The sequence below is a fragment of the Pelophylax lessonae genome (genome assembly GCF_965119305.1).
Source record: "Pelophylax lessonae genome assembly, chromosome: 5".
Lineage (NCBI taxonomy): Eukaryota > Metazoa > Chordata > Amphibia > Anura > Ranidae > Pelophylax > Pelophylax lessonae.
The window spans coordinates 417,061,061-417,080,653 of NC_138772.1; the positions used below are offsets into that span (position 1 = coordinate 417,061,061).

Genomic DNA, 19,593 nt, shown 5'->3' on the forward strand with positions numbered 1-19,593 from the left:
CTCGTTCCTTTAACGAATAGGCCTGTACAATTATCTGTCTGATCCATTTTGAAATGGTCGCCGCAGACGCAGCCATACCCTTCCGAGGTCCCTCAGGAAGGACAAAGAGAATCCGATTTTCGAAAGGATTCAGTCGACGACAGGTAAACCCTGATCGCCCTGACAACATCCAAGGAATGCAAGGCAACCTCCCTAGGATGCTTAGGATTCGCGCAGAGCGAAGGTAAAACAATGTCCTCATTAAGGTAAAAATCCTAAACCACCTTTGGAAGAAAGGATGGGTTAGGTCGCAAGACCACCTTATCCCTATGAACCACCAGGTAAGGGGAGCGGCAGGACAACGCCGCCAACTCCGACACTCTGCGAGCCAAAGGGAACGCCACCAGAAAGGCAACCATTTTAGACAGCAGAGGAAACGAGATTTCCCTGAAGTCTTCAAACGGGGAACTTTGCAACACGGACAGAACCAAGTTCAAATCCCATGGAGGTAAGGGCTCCCTCCTAGGAGGGGCCAAGTGACGCACACCTTGAATGAAGTTGCGAATCAAAGAATTAGACGCCACTGGGCGCTGGAAAAGAATAGCCAGAGCAGATACGCAAGGCGCTGGTCCACACCAGACTGGAGGAAAGCCAACACTTTAGCCACCGAGTAAGAACGAGGAGAGAAGCCCCTGGACTCACACCAGGCAAAATAAGCTTTCCATGTCCTGTAATAAATCTTACCAGATGAGGCTTTTCTAGCCTTGATTAAAGTAGGAATGACCTCTGACGAGACACCCCTGTCTCTCAGGACCTGGCTTTCAACAGCCATGCCGTTAAAGCCAACGACTGTAAAGCAGGATGGAAGATCGGTCCCTGAGACAGCAGATCTTCTCGCATTGGCAGCCGCCACGGAGGCTCGACGGCCAGGTGAACGATGTCCGCATACCAGGACCGGCGTGGCCAGTCCGGCGCCACCAGAATCACCAGTGTTTGTTCCGAGGCCAACCTGCGAAGGAACCTGGACAACAACTGAATCGGAGGAAAGGCATATATCAGAAGATATATCAGAAGATACTGATGCCAAGGCACCACCAGCGCATCCGAGGCGTCTGACAGAGGATCGCGCGTTCTTGTCACGAACCTTTCCACCTTGTGGTTCAGCCGAGATGCGAACATATCCACATCCGGGGATCCCCACTTCGCACACAGCATTTGAAACACCTCCGGGTGCAGAGACCATTCCCCCTGGTCCAGGGTCTGGCGGCTCAGGTAATCGGCCTGCCAATTCTCCACACCCGGAATGTGAACTGCTGAGATCGCCGGGACATGAGTCTCGGCCCAAGACAGAATAATGGTCACTTCCTGGGCCACCTGGTGCCCCCTTGGTGATTGATGTACGCCACCGCAGCGGCATTGTCCGTCTGTACCTGTACAGGATGGCCCTGAAGATGATCCGACCAGTGGAGCAGGCATATCGCTCTTAATTCCAATATGTTGATCGGAAGGGAGGATTCCTCCTTCGACCAAGTGCCCTGGGCAGACAGGTTGCCCAGGAGGCTACCACAGCCTGACAGGCTGGCATCCGTGGTAATCACTGTCCACAGTAACGGTGATTAAAGATCCTGCAACCGCCCAATGAAGATCCTGCAACCGATCTGGGGTCAAATGAAGATTTGAGGGAAAGAATCTGTCCGCCGGTCGGGAAAGGAATTCGATCTTGTACCCTGATCGAATGATTTACTGAACCCACCTGTCCGGAATTCGGAGCAGCCAAGGTTGGAGGAATCGACGCAAACGTCCCCCCACCCCTGAAACGGGTGAGGGCGCCCCTTCAGGCAGAGGCGGACGGAGCTGCCGCACCAGCGTGGCCGGACTTGCTGGACCAGGGTTTTCTCTGGCCACCATTTACCCTTGTTCTGCGCCTTGAAGGCACGAAAGGACCCCTGATTAGGTTTAAAGGCGGGACCCCGCTTACCGCGGGAAAACTTGCCCTTAGGATTCTGGGGCAGCAGAATGCTCTTGCCCCCATTGACACCCTTAACCAATTCATCCAGGGAGTCCCCAAAAAGGCCAGACCCCGCGTCCGACCAGCTTTTCAACCAGATCAGTCGACGGTTAAGCACCGCGAACTGGACAGGCGTGCAGCTAATGGGGCCTCATTTAAGGCAGCATCGCACAGATACATCACCCCTTGATAAACCTGGTCCACCATCTCCAAGGTAGAAGGGGGGGCAGAATCCGCCACGAGGACGCGTCTGATCGCCTTGGTCCAATCCGCCACAGCCTGAGCCACCATGACAGAGGCAAAAATCGGTTTCAACATGGAACCCGCCACCATGTAAGAATGGGGGGCAAGCGATTCCAGCCTCCTATCCTATCCACCCCTGCAACCTCCGCCTCCCCCTCAGACTGAGAAGAGCGAGACCCTTCAAGGGGTACGCCACCTACAGCAACCATGTCACATTCAGAATCAGAAGAAAAAGAAATCCTAGGCCTTTTTCTAGCAGCACGTTCAGTCATCAGCACATCCATTTTTGACACCAAAGTCGCCACTACAGCAGACAAATTAGTCAGGGTAGAGGATTCAGAGGAACCTGAATCCCCCACCAAGACTGAAGGAAATTTGCTGTCCTAGGATTCCATTGCAAAAAAGTTATTTTTTTTTTTTTGAGGTACTAGCCCTTTAAGCACGCCGCGGACTCCCGCAGCACACCGCTACAATGACAGTGGAACACAGACCCCCCCACAGGGACAAAACTGAAGCCAGGAAGATTGCACAAGGAAGGACAAAAGGACAGCAGAACAGAGCCCCACAAGTGTGTTACCACCGCAGAAGATCGCTGGCGCCGCAAGGCGCCAAAATACACTACATACCATGCTGCAAAAGCGCCCATAGTGAAGCCAGACATGCTGCCCACACCTAAAATGGCGGACCGGCGGTTTTTAACCCCGCAGCGGTCGCCGCACGTGTCTGTATCTCCAAACACCCAAAAGTGACACAGGAGAGGGACCCCCACAATAATCCACACAGCGCTGACTGAGAGAGAAAAAACCCCCACAGGGACCGGGAGCCCAAAACGCACCGACACAAAGGGCACCGCAGACAACACAGGACTGCCAGCCCCAGACAGAGGCCCCACACAGAGTGTACTTACCTGTACTCGATGGTGTGGGGTACCTCATATCGAAAACGGGAAACCGCCCACCCTCAGATGGCAGGGGAGTGCCGCCAGCCAAAAAGCAAAGGACACTGGTAGTACACGGACGAACCGTGGATGTGTCCGGTGAGGTAGCCAACCCACAGGCTGCATCCCTGAGGACAGGGATGGGTCGTTTGTGAGGCCAGGGCAAACACATAGCCTATTAAACGCTCAATGGCGGGCTGGGATTCCATCTGTCCCTCTGTCCTGGAGAACCAGGACGACCAGTCCGATTCCCAGCTCCGCAAACGCCGTCTTCATCCGAAGATCCGACTAACTAAAGCTAACAAAATAAACAGCTAGTAATGCAAAGAAAAAATGACATTTGCAGAAAATAAAATCATAAAATAGAAGAAGAAGGCTGAGACTGTAGCCCACAGCACAGGGACGCCTATCTACTCCTTAACTAGGCAGAAGACAAACTGAGCTGGGATGGCTATTGCAGGGGGGGTATTGGACCAGTGGGACAGCCCCCATGGGTGGGTCTATGTAAATGCTTTGTTTCTAACAAGTCTTATGCCTAACTACTCCTGTGGAGATTAAGTCAATACCCCATTGGTGAAGACTGTATGAGTGGGCGGTGACTGTAGGAGGACGTAAGAGAAAACAGAATTTAAAAAAAAAAAAAAAGGCACCACTCAGTGAGGCAAGTGTAATAGATTTAATGACTCACATTAAAAACTTACATGAAGGCAGAGATAGATCGTCATGGCCGGCGTCCTTGCTAATCCAAGGTGTACCCATCCTCAGTGCTGCAAGCAGCCTGACCAATCAGGGAACTAGATTAGAGCAAGGCTGCTGTGAACCGCATGGAGCATGCGGTTCACAGCATGGAGCATGCGCACAACAGCTCCTTCTTCAGACCAATGCAAAACACTGCCAGAAGCAAGACACTTAAAGAGCGCTGGCCGGAAATGCCAATCCGCAAGGGGGAACAAAAACTGGAGCCACTAAGCCGGGGACACCGGAAGCAGAGGAACTCCAGCCCTAATGTTAACATGTATCACGTTACAAACATAACAAATAAATGTAATATTAGGCAATAATAAAAAGCATTAAAAGAAAAAGTTATAATAACCAGCTAAAATAAAAATCCTAGTATACCCAATAACCGTACACTGCTTTTAACACGAGGCACATGATTTATTGCGAAGCATTTTAAAAAAGATAAAATGAAAATACAAATAAAAATAAGGGCTCTTTCACACGGGCGTTCCGTATGTCCGTTTTTCATCCCATCTGTTTGCGGATGAAAAACTGACATAATGTATCTCTATGTAAATACGGATGTCAGTGGATGATCATCTGCTGACATCCGTTTTTCGTCAGTTCAGTTTTTTTGAACGGAGGAGAACCCTATCTTTTCTTCCTTTCAAAAAATGGAACGGACGCAAAAACGGATGTCAGTGGTGTCATCCGCTGACATCTGTATTTACATAGACATGCATTATGTCAGTTTTTCATCCGCAAACGGATGGGATGAAAAACGGACATACGGACCGGATGACACAAGTGTCATCCGTGTCCGTTACAAAAAAAAAGAAAAGGACCTGATCGGGCAAAAAAAAAAAAAGGAACGCCTGTGTGAAAGAGCCTTAGGCTCCGTTCACATGTAGGCGTTTTGGGGCGTTTTTGGGGCGTTTTTCTGCTCTAGGATCAGCTCTCAAAACGCCCAACAAGACAAATCCTATTCATTTCAATGGCCCCTGTTCACATCTGAGCGTTTTGAAGCTGTATACAAAACGCCCAACGCTCAAAAAAGTACATGAGCTTCTTTTTGGGCAGATTACAGGCGTTTTCCATTGATCTCTATTCAATCTAAAAACGCCTGCACAAAAATCGCGGTAAAAATCGCGGTAAAAAATGCCGCAAAAATCGCGGTAAAAAACGCGCAAAAAACGCTACGCTCAGGTGTGAATGTAGCCTTAAGAATAAAGATAAAAATAAACAAATAAAAATAAAAAAATATTTGTATTTTCATTCATCGGTGACCGGCTTATTGGCTCCACTTTTGGTGCCCCTTGATGATTCATGTAGGCCACAGCCGTGGCATTGTCCGATTGGATCCGAACCGGGGAACCTCGTAGCCGAACCGTCTAGTGGAGCAGGCAAAGCCTGATCGCTCTGAGTTCCAGAACATTGATCGGTAAGGAAGACTCCTCTGTCGACCAGAGTCCCTGGGCACAGAGACACCCCAGTCCAACAGGCTGGCATCCGTGGTGACCACCGTCCTTGACAGCGGTAGAAAGGACTTGCCCTGACTCAGGGCAGGCGACAGAAGTCACCAAGAGAGCAATAATCTCAAGGCGGCTCAAACATATACTGTCTAAGGACCAGGGATCCTTGTTCCACTTGACAAGAATCTCTTTCTGCAGAGGCCTGGAATGAAACTGAGCGAATAAGACCGCCTTGAAAAGAGAAGAGGAGAGATCGTTGTCCCTCAGCGACCGGAGCTCCCCCTGCAACTTCTGAAGTTTGTCCCCGGGAAGAAAAACCCTTGCCAAGGAAGAGTCCAGAGTCAGTCCCAGGTAATCAAAACGCACTAACGGGGTCAGTGCAGATTTCTTAAAGTTGATGCTTCACCCGTACTCCTGAAGGGTCTGAACCGTGAATTCAAGGTCGCCCAACAAGGCTGGTTGAGAGTGTGCTCTCAGCAGAAGATTGTTCAGGTATCCCAGGATCGCGATCCCTCGTTTGCGCAGCAACGCCAACACCGGGCCAAAACCTTGGTGAAGACTCTGGGAGCGCAGGCGAGAACAAAGGATAATGCCACAAATTGAAAGTGCTCCTCCGCCACTGCAAAACGGAGATACCTCTGATGTCCCTCATATATAGGGATGTGTAGGTATGCATCTTTGATGTCCATGGAGTCCATTATTGGAAGCACCTTGCCCTCTTTTCTGGGCACCATGAACAGGTTTGAATAGAAAACTCGAAATCATTCCTGCGGAGGAACCGCCACAATCACTCCTTGTGCTAAGAGGTCCTGCACTGCGACCCCAGAGATCCTGCAAGCGATCTGGAGACAGAAGAAGATTTGAGGGAAAGAATCTGTCTGCTGGACGAGACCGAAATTCGATCTTGTACCCTGAACAAATCAGTTTGTGGACCCATATGTCCTGAATCAAGGATGCCAGGGTCCCTGAAAGCAATACAGATGTCCCCCCCACCCCATAAATGGGTGTGGGCGCCCTTTCAGGCAGAGGAAGACTTGTGCACCGAACCGGACTTGCTAGTCTTGGTTCTTGGATCCCTTCAGAGGCCCTGAACATTTTACCTTTTTTGTGTGCCCCTGAGGCACCAAAAAACCGCCTATGAGCCGTGAAAGAAAGCCCCCGCCTACCACGGGTGCCTTGCCTTTGGAGGATTGGGGGAGAATAGCACTCTTACCCACCCTTAACCCTTTAATCAACTCTTCCAAGGAGTCTCCAAACAGACGTTCATCCAGAAAAGGGAGATCTGTCAAGGCCTTCTTCGAAGCCTGGTCCGTCGACCAGCTCTTCAGCCACAACATGCTGCATATGGCAATCCCCACCACTGACACACTGGCAACCAGAGGGGCTGCGTCCAAGGCCACATCGCACAGGAACACCAGGGCTTGGGCCATCTGGTCCGTGAGCTTAATCAAGGTCGGGGGAACCATCTCAGTGGTCAAGCTACCCCAAAGAACCTTAACCCATTCTGTTACTGTCTGTGAAACCATAACGGACACAAATATAGGTTTTAGTACCGACCCTGCCAAAACATGTAAGTGGGGGAAAGGGATTTCACCCGTCCGTCCACCGGGACTGTAAATACCGGAGTCTTCCATGGGTACCACAGTAGATTTGTTAAACCTGGAAACCGGGTGATCCGCCCTAGGTGGCACTGTCCAGCGGTTCGAGACCGAGTCAGCAAAGGGATAATGGCGTTTAAAGTGATTCAGCACCACTAGCATGTGCTTAATGCGCCGCCATTGCTCGTTCACAATATTGTGAAAATCCTCGGGACAAGGAAACACCTGACCCGATTTCTGGGCTTTGCGGGAGCCAAAAACCACCTGCGTTCCTGACTGTGTGGGCTCATCAGTCAATTTTAATTAAAGTTGCCCTTACTAATAAAATCAGTGCTTCCACAATAGCGCATTCCCGTGCTGCAGCTGAGAAGGCCAGATATCCCTCGCTATCCGACAGGGAGGACAGGGATCCCTCAGGGGGGTTGTCCGTGGCGACCATATCAGACTCTGAATGAGAGGACAGAGAAGGCAGAGGCCGTTTTTTGGTAGTGACTTGTTTCAACACAAGGTCTACCTTTGATGCCAGATTTTCCAAAGCTGCAGAAAGAGACATCAGGGACAGTGAACTGGATGCACCAGTAGGCGTACTGAGGGGGTCAGATGGAGAATCAACCGCTTAGGACTCCATTGCAATGTTTCTGTAAAAATATACACTGCCCCTTTAAATCGCGATCGGGGTCCGCACCGACCGATCGTAATGTAATCAGAGTTACCCTTTAAGCTAATGGCAGGTAGCAGAGTGCGCAGGGAATGCCCAAAAAGCCCCTTAATACTGTTCCACCTCAAGAGAATAACCAGCAGCGTCTGCAGTATGGAGAGCTGAGCACAGGAAGTGTCTCAATCACAAGAGGCCAAACTGCCTGTGTAGCTCCAGACTACACAAAAATCGTGCCAATGCAAAAAAATAGGAAGGGAAAATGGATGCTGCATCTCACACACAGGGAGCCAATGCCCACACTTAAGATGGCGGCCGAAAATGCAGCCATGCAGTCAGGACCCAAACATGAGGCCACATCAGGGATCGACCAAAAAGACCCCGCAGAGCGCCAGGTGCCGACATATAGCGACCACAGAACAGGAGCAAGGAGGGCAGGGCAAGAATCCTGACAGGCCAGGGGGATCTTTTTTTGTAAGTGGGGTCCTACTGTCATCAGGAGTGGGCCCACAGAGGCTGCAAGGGACATGGGGGGCTCAGTTTACTCACCATACCATGGACCGGGTGTGCTCTGCTTCGGACAGATCACCTCCCACCCTGAATAGGGGTGCTAACAGGCGAGGGGTACGCTGTGACTCAGGGCGTTCCAAGTCGATGCGTCCCGGCGAGAAATCAACTTGCAGGCTCGTCCCCATCCACAGGGACATTAACCCGCTTACGCTCGTGGGCCAGACTGGGAGACCGTAAGGATCTATATTATCCAGTGTGAAACCTCAGCCGGCTGTCGCTTGTAGTTCACAGGAGGATCCCCTGACACTAGCTAGCAACAGTGAGTACAGAAAAATAAACAGAAATATTCTCAAAAGAATTAAAAACTGAGACCCAGCAGGAAACCTAGGTCCTACTCCTTCACTAGGCAGCAAGAACCTGGCTTGTGGCAGAGTGTGTGTGGGGGTTATGCTGGAAGGGACAGCCCCTGTAGGCGTGTCAGTGAATTCTTTTCACTACGTAGTGAAAAAAGGAGTAACTACTACTCCTGTAGATGGTGCATAACCAGTGGTTAAGAAGCATAAGAGCTGCGTCTGTCAATGGATGATAGAGAAATTACTATGCAAGTATAATATATATATATATATATATATATATATATATTAAACAATCAGTGTAGCAAGTAGGGTTGCCACCTCATCCCTTTAAACAAGGACACATTCAGTGCCTTGCAAAAGTATTCGGGCCCCCTTAAACTTTGCGACCTTTTGCCACATTTCAGGCTTCAAACAAAGATATAAAACTGTAATTTTTTGTGAAGAATCAACAACAAGTGGGACACAATCAATTTATTGGATATTTCAAACTTTGTTAACAAATAAAGGCCCATGATCACCCTGGATGAACTGCAGAGATCTACAGCTGAGGTGGGAGACTCTGTCCATAGGACAACAATCAGTCGTATACTGCACAAATCTGGCCTTTATGGAAGAGTGGCAAGAAGAAAGCCATTTCTTAAAGATATTCATAAAAAGTGTCGTTTAAAGTTTGCCACAAGCCACCTGGGAGACACACCAAAACATCTGGAAGAAGGTGCTCTGGTAAGATGAAACGAAAATTGAACTTTTTGGCAACAATGCAAAACGTTATGTTTGACGTAAAAGCAACACAGCTCATCACCCTGAACACACCATCCCCACTGTCAAACATGGTGGTGGCAGCATCATGGTTTGGGCCTGATTTTCTTCAGCAGTGGCAGGGAAGATGGTTAAAATTGATGGGAAGGGCGCATGCGCGCGGGCACGAGAGCGGACATGCCCTAGTCGCGCTCCGCACATCACCGGTAAAAGTCCAGCTACAATCAGCGGCGGGAAGCTGTGTGGCGGCTCGAGAGTCCCCCAGAAGCTCAGTGAGTCTGTCATGCGGCGGGGGTCGGCTGGATTGCCCAGAAAACGGCCTTATAAGTGGGGCAATCAGCGAGACGGATTGCGGCCTATCTCCACTGGGAAGACGCCCTCCCCTAAGATGGTGCCGGGCAAGCAGAACACATGAGGCAGCTGGGACGCGGCTCTGGAGCGGCCTCCGAATCCCGCCTCTCCCTCCTTGGCTACCAATTCCCCTTCTGGGGAGGACATGGGTGATCCCTTCTCCTCCCAGGCATTGGGGGAATCTCCGGGCGCCGGGGTGAGTTTCCTTCTACCATCCCCCGCCACCTCTCACAGCATAGTTACATAGTTACATAGTAGGTAAGGTTGAATAAAGACAATAGTCCATCCAGTTCAACCTGTGTAGATGTGTGTGGCTGTAATCATCTCGCATACCCCTGAATGTTCTGATCCTTGAGATGTACGTCTAGAAGTCTTTTGAAAACCACCATATTACCTGCAGAAACCACCTCTTGTGGTAGAGAATTCCACAATCTTGTAGCCCTAACAGTAAAGAACCCCCCACGTTGCCTGAGGTTAAAACGCTTCTCCTCTAATCACATTGTATGCCCCCGAGTCCTCATGCAATCCCTGCGACTGAACAGCTTTTCTTCTAAGCCTAGATCCCCATTGAGATATTTAAAAATTGCTATCATGTCCCCCCTCAGGCGTCTCTTCTCCAGGGAGAATAAATCAAGCGATTGCAGACGCTCCTCATAATCAAGGTCCTCCAATCCCCTAATTAGTTTAGTTGCCCTTCTCTGGACCCTCTCCAGCTCCAACACATCCCTTCTGAGGACTGGTGACAAGAACTGGACAGCATACTCCAGATGCGGTCGGACCAGAGTTTTATAAAGTGGAAGGATTATAGTCTTATCTCTGGAATACATCCCTTTTTTTATGCATGCTAATATTCTGCTGGCTTTGGCAGCTGCCGCTTGACATTGCATGCTGTTGCCTAGTCTATCATCCACCAATACTCCCAGATCCTTCTCCATTTTTAATTCTCCCAGGGGTTCCCCTCCTAACGTGTATTGTGCTTTTATGTTGCTAGTCCCCAAGTGCAAAACCTTACACTTCTCCACGTTAAACCTCATTTGCCAAGTCGTTTGTCCAGGTCATACTGTAGGATATCTGCTTCATGCTGTGCTGTTATTGCCCTGCCTAATTTTGTGTCATCTGCAAAAACTGATATTGAACTACAGATCCCGTCCTCAATGCTGTTTATGAATAAATTGAACAAGGTTGGTCCTAGGACTGAGCCTTGGGGGACCCCGCTTACTACCTCAGACCAGTCTGAGTATGCGCTGTTTATTACCACCCTTTGGACACGCCCTTTTAGCCAGTTCCGTATCCAAGAGCAAACCCTGCTGTCGATACCTGCAGACCCTATTTTATAAATTAAGCGCTTATGGGGAACTGTATCAAACGCCTTAGCGAAATCCAAGTACACCACATCCACTGGTCTGCCCCTATCTAGCTCACAGCTCACCTCCTCATAGAATGTTAAGAGATTGGTTTGACAAGAACGTCCATTTGTAAACCCGTGCTGGTTACTACTGATGATGCTGTTGTCCTTAGCAAACTCTACGATATAGTCCCTTATCATCCCCTCCAGAAGTTTACATACTACTGATGTCAGACTGACAGGCCTATAATTTCCCGGGATATGCCTCTGACCCTTTTTGAATATCGGAATCACATTAGCTTTCCTCCACTCCCCTGGTACATCTCCTGTCCTAATACTGTCCGCAAAGATCAGGAACAGTGGTCTGGATATAACCTTACTGAGTTCCTTGAGTACTCTCGGATGTACGCCATCCGAGCCTGGTGATTTGTTTGTGTTAAGTTTATCCAGCCTTTCCCTGATTTCACCCTCTGTTAGCCATAGTGGCAAGTCCTGTGTATTACTACTAACCATACAGTCATGGTCAGTGTACCCCTCCGTTTCCTGTGTAAAGACTGATGAGAAAAAAACATTCAGCACGGTTGCTTTTTCAGTGTCCTCTGTAACCATCCTCCCATCATCGTTAATTATGTGTGCAATATGCTCTGCCCTAGTTTTTTTGCTGTTGATATATTTAAAGAATTTCTTTGGGTTTTTTTTACTATCCTCCGCCATTTGTCTCTCAAAGTCTATTTTAGCCATCTTGATTTCGTGTTTACACTTCTTATTTGCCTCCTTGTATTGGTCGAAAGGCCAATACTGTGCCTTCTGATTTATATTTCCTGAAGGCCAATTTTTTTCCCTAATAAGATTTTTAACGCTATGGTTTAGCCAGCAAGGTTTGGCTTTGTCTCTTCTAAATTTATTTCCCATAGGAATGCACTGCAAGATGCCTTTGCTTAATATATTCCTAAAGCATTCCCATTTTTCCTCTGTGGTCAGGGATCCCAGGGTTCGGTTCCAGTTTACCCTTTCCATCAACGAGTACAATTTTGGAAAGTCTGCCCTTCTGAAGTTAAGGGTTCTTAAGTTCCCCACTTGCCTTGCTATATTGTTATTTACGCTAAATGTGATCATCCTGTGATCGCTAGAGCCCAGGTTGTCCTGGACCCCTACCTCCGAGATTAGGTCTGGGTCATTAGTGATCAATAGATCCAGGATTGCATTTTCTCTAGTAGGAGAGTCCACCAACTGTGACATGTAATTATCCTGTAAGGTTTCCGTGAATAGCCGGGCCTTCTGTGAGTGTGTAGTGCCCTCTTCCCAGTCAATGTCGGGGTAATTGAAGTCCCCCAATATGATGACTGATCCTAGCTTTGCCACTTTACCCAAAAGTGCTAAAAATTCCTGCTCTACCTCCTCCCCTTGTTTAGGTGGCCTATAGCAAACCCCCACAATTACTTTTCCCTTTTCTCCTTCCATATGGAGTTCTACCCATACGGATTCTAACTCCATGCTTATCCCATCCGTGATGTCACTCCTCTCAATCACCTTTACATTATTCTTGACGTAGAGACATACCCCTCCCCCTCTTTTTCCTATCCTGTCCTTCCGGTACACTGAATACCCTTGGATATTTGCCAGCCAGTCATGTGAGGGGTCGAACCAAGTCTCTGTTATTCCCACAAGGTCTATGTCCTCCTCATGTACTAACATTTCCAACTCAACCATTTTATTAGCTAGGCTCCTGGCATTAGCATATATCCCTCTTAGTTTTACGGAAGATAAACGTGATTGGTGGTTATGTTGATTCCTGTTTGGTCTGCGGTTCTCCCGCACAGACCTACCGATTGACGTTGTGGACCTACTGTCGCTGCTGACCCTACAACTGCCTTCAGTCCTTTGCTCCCTCCTAACTGACTCTACTTCTGAGCCCTCCCCCCCGTCTCCTAGTTTAAAAGCTCCTCCAACTTGGTGGCCATCTTTCTCCCCAAAAGAGCTGTACCGCCCCCATTAAGGTGCAGCCCATCCTTACTAAAGAGCCGGTAGCCGACTGAGAAGTCAGCCCAGTTCTCCAGGAACCCAAACCCCTCCTTCCTACACCAATTCCTCAGCCACTTGTTAAGTTCCCTAATCTCCTTCTGCCTCTCTTGTGTGGCTCGAGGTACAGGCAGTATTTCAGATAAATACCCAAGATGTCCGGCTCCCAGGGTTCATCGATGGACCGAAATATGGCTGATATAGCGGACTCTCTGTTCAGCCAGCCTAGCCCCATGGGCGTGGAGTTGGCGCCCCCCCAGGCCCCCTATTCAGGTGATGCAGTTTTATTGGCACGCTTTTCTACTATGCTCCAGCAGGAACTGTCCAAAGCGTGCTCCATCATCTCTACTCATATAAAACAGGTGTATAGGAAGAGCTGCGCTAAATTGATAGTAGGCTAGAGTCACCCAGCATAAACACAATATATTGTAGTATGCGTAATGGTATAGTATATATTACACCAACAATAGCAATATTACTTATAGTATTGTATGTATTATACCAATGGCAATAAAATCTTATGCCTCACAGACAGATATAAATATATCACAAGATCACATCCCTACAGGCATAGGTAAATGAATATAAAGGAGAAATATAGTCCATCAATAAAGGTCCATGTGGATTGAATAGGTGTCCAGTGAAAGAATGAAACACACACCGCTTCCTACGTGCCTAATTCCACAAAGGTGCCACATGCAAAGAGCTCAAGTTAAGCTTACCAGAGCTCATTGGATTATGAGCATATCACATATATCCACAAGTGGGCCAACCAGAATCCACCATGTAGTACCGCACTGCCACTGTATTCCTAAGCAGATGCCCCGAGCTGGTAAAGGAGCCCCTCGGTATTCCACGTCCCAATAAAGAGAAGGGAGCGATAGCGTAGTACGTTCACACAGTTTATTGTACAAAGATTAAAAACACTTACATCAATACACTTGGGCATCCCCAGGAAGACGTGAGGTATCACGAAACGGCGTAGGGAAGGCGTGCTGACGTCACCACAACGCGACCCGGAAGTCGGGCGGCAGCAAGAGATATACAAGCGCTTGTTTTTTCAACATTGATGTAAGTGTTTTTAATCTTTGTACAATAAACTGTGTGAACGTACTACGCTATCTAGGTAATGAGTAAGCGACATATCTAGTCGTGAAACGCGTCTACCACCTTGTCCTGCACTCACAGTGTGTATTTTATATTTGCCATTTGATTAATGTGGAATAGACACTCCTTTTTTGAATTTCATCGGAAGTGTGGTCATTCCTTTTTGCTTGATATATTCATGTCCTACCCAAACCGGGCAAGGATCATAGTACTTGTGACAACTACCGCCTTATCTCATTGATTAACTCTGATCTGAAAATACTAGCAAAAATAATGGCCACTAGGCTTAGCTCCTTTCTGGCCCACTATATACATCCCGACCAGGCTGGGTTTGTCCCGGGGCGTCAGACCTCGGACCAGACCAGACGGGTCGTGGACATCATCACGGCTATCCAGTCAGATTGGGATGGGGGGGGGGGGGGTCATCGCAGGGGTATGCTCCTTTCATTAGATATCCACAAGGCTTTTGATTCCCTGTTGTGGGACTATTTCTTCGACGTGTTGGCCTGCTATGGCTTTGGCCCTCCCTTTCTTACTTTGTTACGGGCCCTGTATAGTACACCCAAGGCCGTGCTTCGGTTGAAGGGTTATTCCTCAGGTTCTATACCAATTTGCAGAGGTACTCGTCAGGGATGCCCCCTGTCTCCTCTCCTTTTTGTTTTATAGCACTAAAACCGTTGGCAATCAAAATTCACGCTTCACAAAATTCACGCTTCACCGGAAGTCCAATGGGTAGTATGCGGTGGCGTCGAGCACAAGTGCGCCCTTTTTGCCGATGATCTTTTAGCCATTGTCTCCTCTCCTATCACAACCTTACCCAATTTGTTTGCGCTGTTAGACACTTTCTCACACATCTCGGGGTTGCATGCTAATCAAGCGAAATCTCAAGCAATGAATATTTCCCTTGATAGTCGAATGGTGGAAACTCTACGGCACTCCTATAAATTTGTATGGCATACGGATGCATAACCCTACTTGGGCATTCATTTAACACCATCCCTGTCCACACTGTACACGAAAAACTATCCTCCTCTGTTTGCACGCCTGAAGGTTGACATGGAAAGGTGGTCGATTCCTCCCCCCTCGTGGTTTGGCAGATTGTACTCAGTCAAAATGAACATCCTTCCGAGGGTGTTGTATCTATTTCACACTCTGCCAGTCGCGCTGAAAAGGTCTGATTTGCTTAAATTCCAGGGTCATATTCTTTCATTCATCTGGGGGAACAAGAGACCTAGGGTGAACAAATGAACGCTCTATACCCCTAAAGTCAGGGGTGGTCTAGGGGTACCGAACCTGCTGAACTATTACTATGCTGCGCAGCTGACCCAGTTGGTACGATTTCACTCTACTAATCCCCGACGGCCTGGATGGAGTTGGAAGCTAGCTCTGTCCCTGGTCTGGCGATCTCTCATATTATGTGGTTGTCACCTAGAAATCGCCCTCCCATTCTGTGCCCGGCCTTATCTCATTCCTTGGCCATGTGAGATCGACTGTCCAAATTCCATGGCTTTAGGTCCCCGCATGCCCCCTTGGCCCCCATTCTTGCCAACAGCGGGTTCCCCCTGGGTCTCTCCCCCCGATCCTTTCAGTGGTGGACGAATAAGGGACTGATCCGCATAGCAGACTTTTGTGACCATAGGGGTATCCTCACACGTCAGCAGTTGATTGATAAACATGCCTTGCCTGTATCTGAGTATTTTCGGTTCACGCAAATTGATCATTACCTGCGGTCCCTGTCTCACCTTTTCCACCTGACCTCCATGACTTCTATGGAATATTTGTGCCGTAGGCACGACAAACTACAGGGCTATATTTCTATGATTTATAATGTGCTCACTGACTCGCCTCTGAAGCTTCCTTATATGGAGCGGTGGGAGGCGGACGTCCAGGAGGTCGTGGAGTTGGCGGACTGGCGTGCCATGGCCCAGGAGGCCTCCAGATCTCTAATCAACACCTCAATCATAGAAGCAAATTACAAGGTACTCCTGCGTTGGTACATGGTGCCGGCCAGGATTGCATCCTTTGTGCCTGGGGCATCTCCCCTGTGTTTTCGCAGTTGTGGTCAAGATGGTACGATGTTCCACATTTGGTGGCAATGCCCCAATGTCAGACGCTTTTGGATTAGAGTGTATAATTTCATCTACACTCTTAAGTCCCCTCTTCAGGCCCTCTTGGGCAGGAAAGCGGACGCAGCCACGAGGGCACAGGGGCGGCTCATTACATTTATATTTACCGCAGCTAAAATAACGATTGCAAGATCCTGGAGGTCTCCTACTCTACCGTTCTAACAGATTAGACATAAATTGACCTGGATTATGGTGAATGAACGCTTATCGGCTCAATTGGACGATCGAATGCGCAGATTTGACAAGGTGTGGGAACCATGGCTTAACTACCTAACGGGGGGGAACCTGAGGGATCCGGGTGGGTCTGGGGGTGGGGTGCGGGGCGCGGGGTTGGGTCCATTTCCACTTCTCCTACTTCTTTTGTCTTTTCTTCCTTTCATCTCTAGGCCTTCTTTTCCATTTCACTCTTCATACTGTTTTCTCACCACCGCTTCCTTAAGGTTTTCAGTGGTAATATACTGCAGCATTATTGTGACTTCTGGCCCAGCTTGTGTCTCTGGCAGGAGTCTGTAGGTTCATTTTTCTGCAGTTAGCCCTGGGGCTTGTATTGAAAGGTACCAAATATCTGGGTTTTCAGTACCTGCCTACCCATTTAAACGGCAACTCTTGGCACCTTATGATTAATGGTTTTCTTGTTACATGCAATATGGGCCTTTAATGCATTCTTCTGTTGGCCTTTTCAGGACAGTATTAGCTGTTGTTTGATACTGTTATACCACTGTTGGCAGTTATTCTGTACTGATTTCCATGTGCATTTTGTACATTTTCAATAAAAATCATTGAAAATGAAAATTGATGGGAAGATGGATGGAGCCAAATACAGGACCATTCTGGAAGAAAACCTGATGGAGTCTGCAAAAGACCCGAGACTGGGACGGAGATTTGTCTTCCAACAAGACAATGATCCAAAACATAAAGCAAAATCTACAATGGAATGGTTCACAAATAAACATATCCAGGTGTTAGAATGACCAAGTCAAAGTCCAGATCTGAATCCAATCGAGAATCTGTGGAAAGAACGGAAAACTGCTGTTCACAAACGCTCTCCATCCAACCTCACTGAGCTCGAGCTGTTTTGCAAGGAGGAATGGGCAAAAATTTCAGTCTCTCGATGTGCAAAACTGATAGAGACATACCCCAAGCGACTTACAGCTGTAATCGCAGCAAAAGGTGGTGCTACAAAGTATTAACTTAAGGGGGCTGAATAATTTTGCACGCCCAATTTTTCAGTTTTTTATTTGTTAAAGTTTGAAATATCCAATAAATTTCGTTCCACTTTATGATTGTGTCCCACTTGTTGATTCTTCACAAAAAATGACAGTTTTATATCTTTATGTTTGAAGCCTGAAATGTGGCAAAAGGTCGCAAAGTTCAAGGGGTCTGAATACTTTTGCAAGGCACTGTATTAATTACACAGGTTCAGAGGCTAACATAATGCACACAAGGCACTAAGTGAGTTTAATTACCACCTTAATCAGCCACAGAACCTGCGTAATGAATGTGTGTCCTGGTTTTAAGAGATGAGGTGGCAACCCTAGTGGCAAATAACAGACCAGATTTGGCAGCATTGGGTGAAATATTATTCAGACAAACCTAAATAAAAGAGGAGAAATAAGTCAGCTGCCACTTCTGAAATGCAAAGTTACTTGGTTGTCTGTCTCTTCTGTGTTTTCTTAGTAATTTACCTGGAACAAGCATGCAGCCAGTTCATATTTCAGCTTGTTCAATTAAGCTTTGACCAAAAAAACCTGGAAGTTAGTTGGAGAGCTTCACCTGATTTTGCACTCTTTTGTTTTTGTAAATGAACCCCTATAAGTCTAGCGTGGAGGACTGGTGGTGTGTAGAGAAGCTTTGTGAGCTACAGTTAACACTTAGGACCCTTTCACACACTCCGTCCGTCTGACGGACTCCGTTTTTCTCAGCGGGGGATCGATCCACCGATCCCCCGCTGAGCAGGAGAATGACAGCTGTTCTCCGCACTGTGTGTGTGGAGACACAGCTGTCAGAGCCCCATACATCTCTATGGGGGGAATCGTATGGGAACGTACTGTCTGTCCGTTCTCATCCGATCCAATCCGCTGGACGGATGGAAAAAAGGGTTTCCATCAGTCCAGATTTGACGAATCGGATGTCAGCCGTCATGTCCCCGCTGACATCCGATGCCCCATAGGGATGCATGGGGGGACCGCTCAGATCCGCCAAAAAAAACTGACAGGCGGATCTGAACGGTCTGCCTGTGTGCACGGGGCCTTAACAGGTTAGGTTTCATCATTAGGGTTGTCACCTCATCCCTTTAAACCAGGACACACATTACACAGACTCTGAGGCTGATTAAGGTGGTAATTAAACTCACTTGGTGCCTTATGTGCATTATATCAGCCTCAGAACTTGTGTAATTAATATGTGTCCTGGATTAAAGGGATGAGGTGGCAACCCCATTTATCATACATCATGTATCATGTAAACTATTTAAAATGGGGAAAACAGTATCTGACAAACAATTTAAAGTGGAACTTCACTCTCTCAACATTTACTAACTGAAAGTATATCATATTTTCCTGTTTTAAACTATTTTTTTCACACATTTTTTCAGTTAGAGGTTCTCCTACCACCATAACCGTAAATCAAAAATATATCTATTCATTTCTACAAGATAGGCAACTAAATAAACAAACAAAAGGAGACCATGTGTACATTGAAATTATAATGTTATGTTCATCTTAAAATGACATGAATAGCTATTAAAAAATTACATATTTTAAATATTTTGCACCTTAATCCACATACCTATATTCTGTGTGGGTGTAAACTGATAGTGCTGCTGAGTGGCTCGGATTTGGGCAACCCCTTGCTCTGCCTCTGACAAGGACCCTTGTGTTCTAGACCCGTAGCTGCTTTGAGAAGCCAGAGTTTCCACAAACATTGGTGTCAGAACAGTGCTGCGATAGCGCCAGTTGGAATCAACTGTGTAATCCTTCAACAAAATTGTTAAAAAAATACTTAAAAAGTAAGTTGATTTCATTTAATAGATGAAATTCACACACATTACTGCATACTTTACCTGGAACTTGCATTCTGATAGGGGATGCTCAAATATTTGCCTAAAATAATCTGGACTCCTGCTGGTCATTTCAAGCAGCAGGTTGGTGGCCAGGCTTAAAAAGTGCTTTTCAATTTTAGTGGAATATAAAGAGCTAAGCACCGCTAACATACGATCCATTGTGCCAGTTGGTAACCGAGTTTCATCGCTCCAAAAATTCCTAACAATAAGCCTAGGAAGATAACAGTAATACAAAATTATCCTTTGAAATTGTTCGTGTATGTCAATACAGCTCTTAATTCCGAAGCATGTTCCTAAGCAAGATATTGTCATCCTCATAAAAAAGAAATACATCTGCGCTCAGAACA

The 19,593-nt window shown here is 47.4% G+C and overlaps 1 protein-coding gene across 1 annotated transcript in view; it reads right to left on the minus strand.

Moving 5' to 3' along the window:
* PRKDC (protein kinase, DNA-activated, catalytic subunit) overlaps positions 1-19,593 on the minus strand; it is a 1,165,045-nt gene that overhangs the window by 490,645 nt on the left and 654,807 nt on the right. Inside the window, exons 57-58 of the mRNA XM_082258689.1 lie at positions 19,247-19,457; positions 18,973-19,159 (exon numbers count right to left, since the gene is read on the minus strand). Of these exons, the coding sequence (XP_082114815.1) occupies positions 18,973-19,159; positions 19,247-19,457 (398 nt within the window). The remainder of the gene's footprint in view (positions 1-18,972; positions 19,160-19,246; positions 19,458-19,593) is intronic.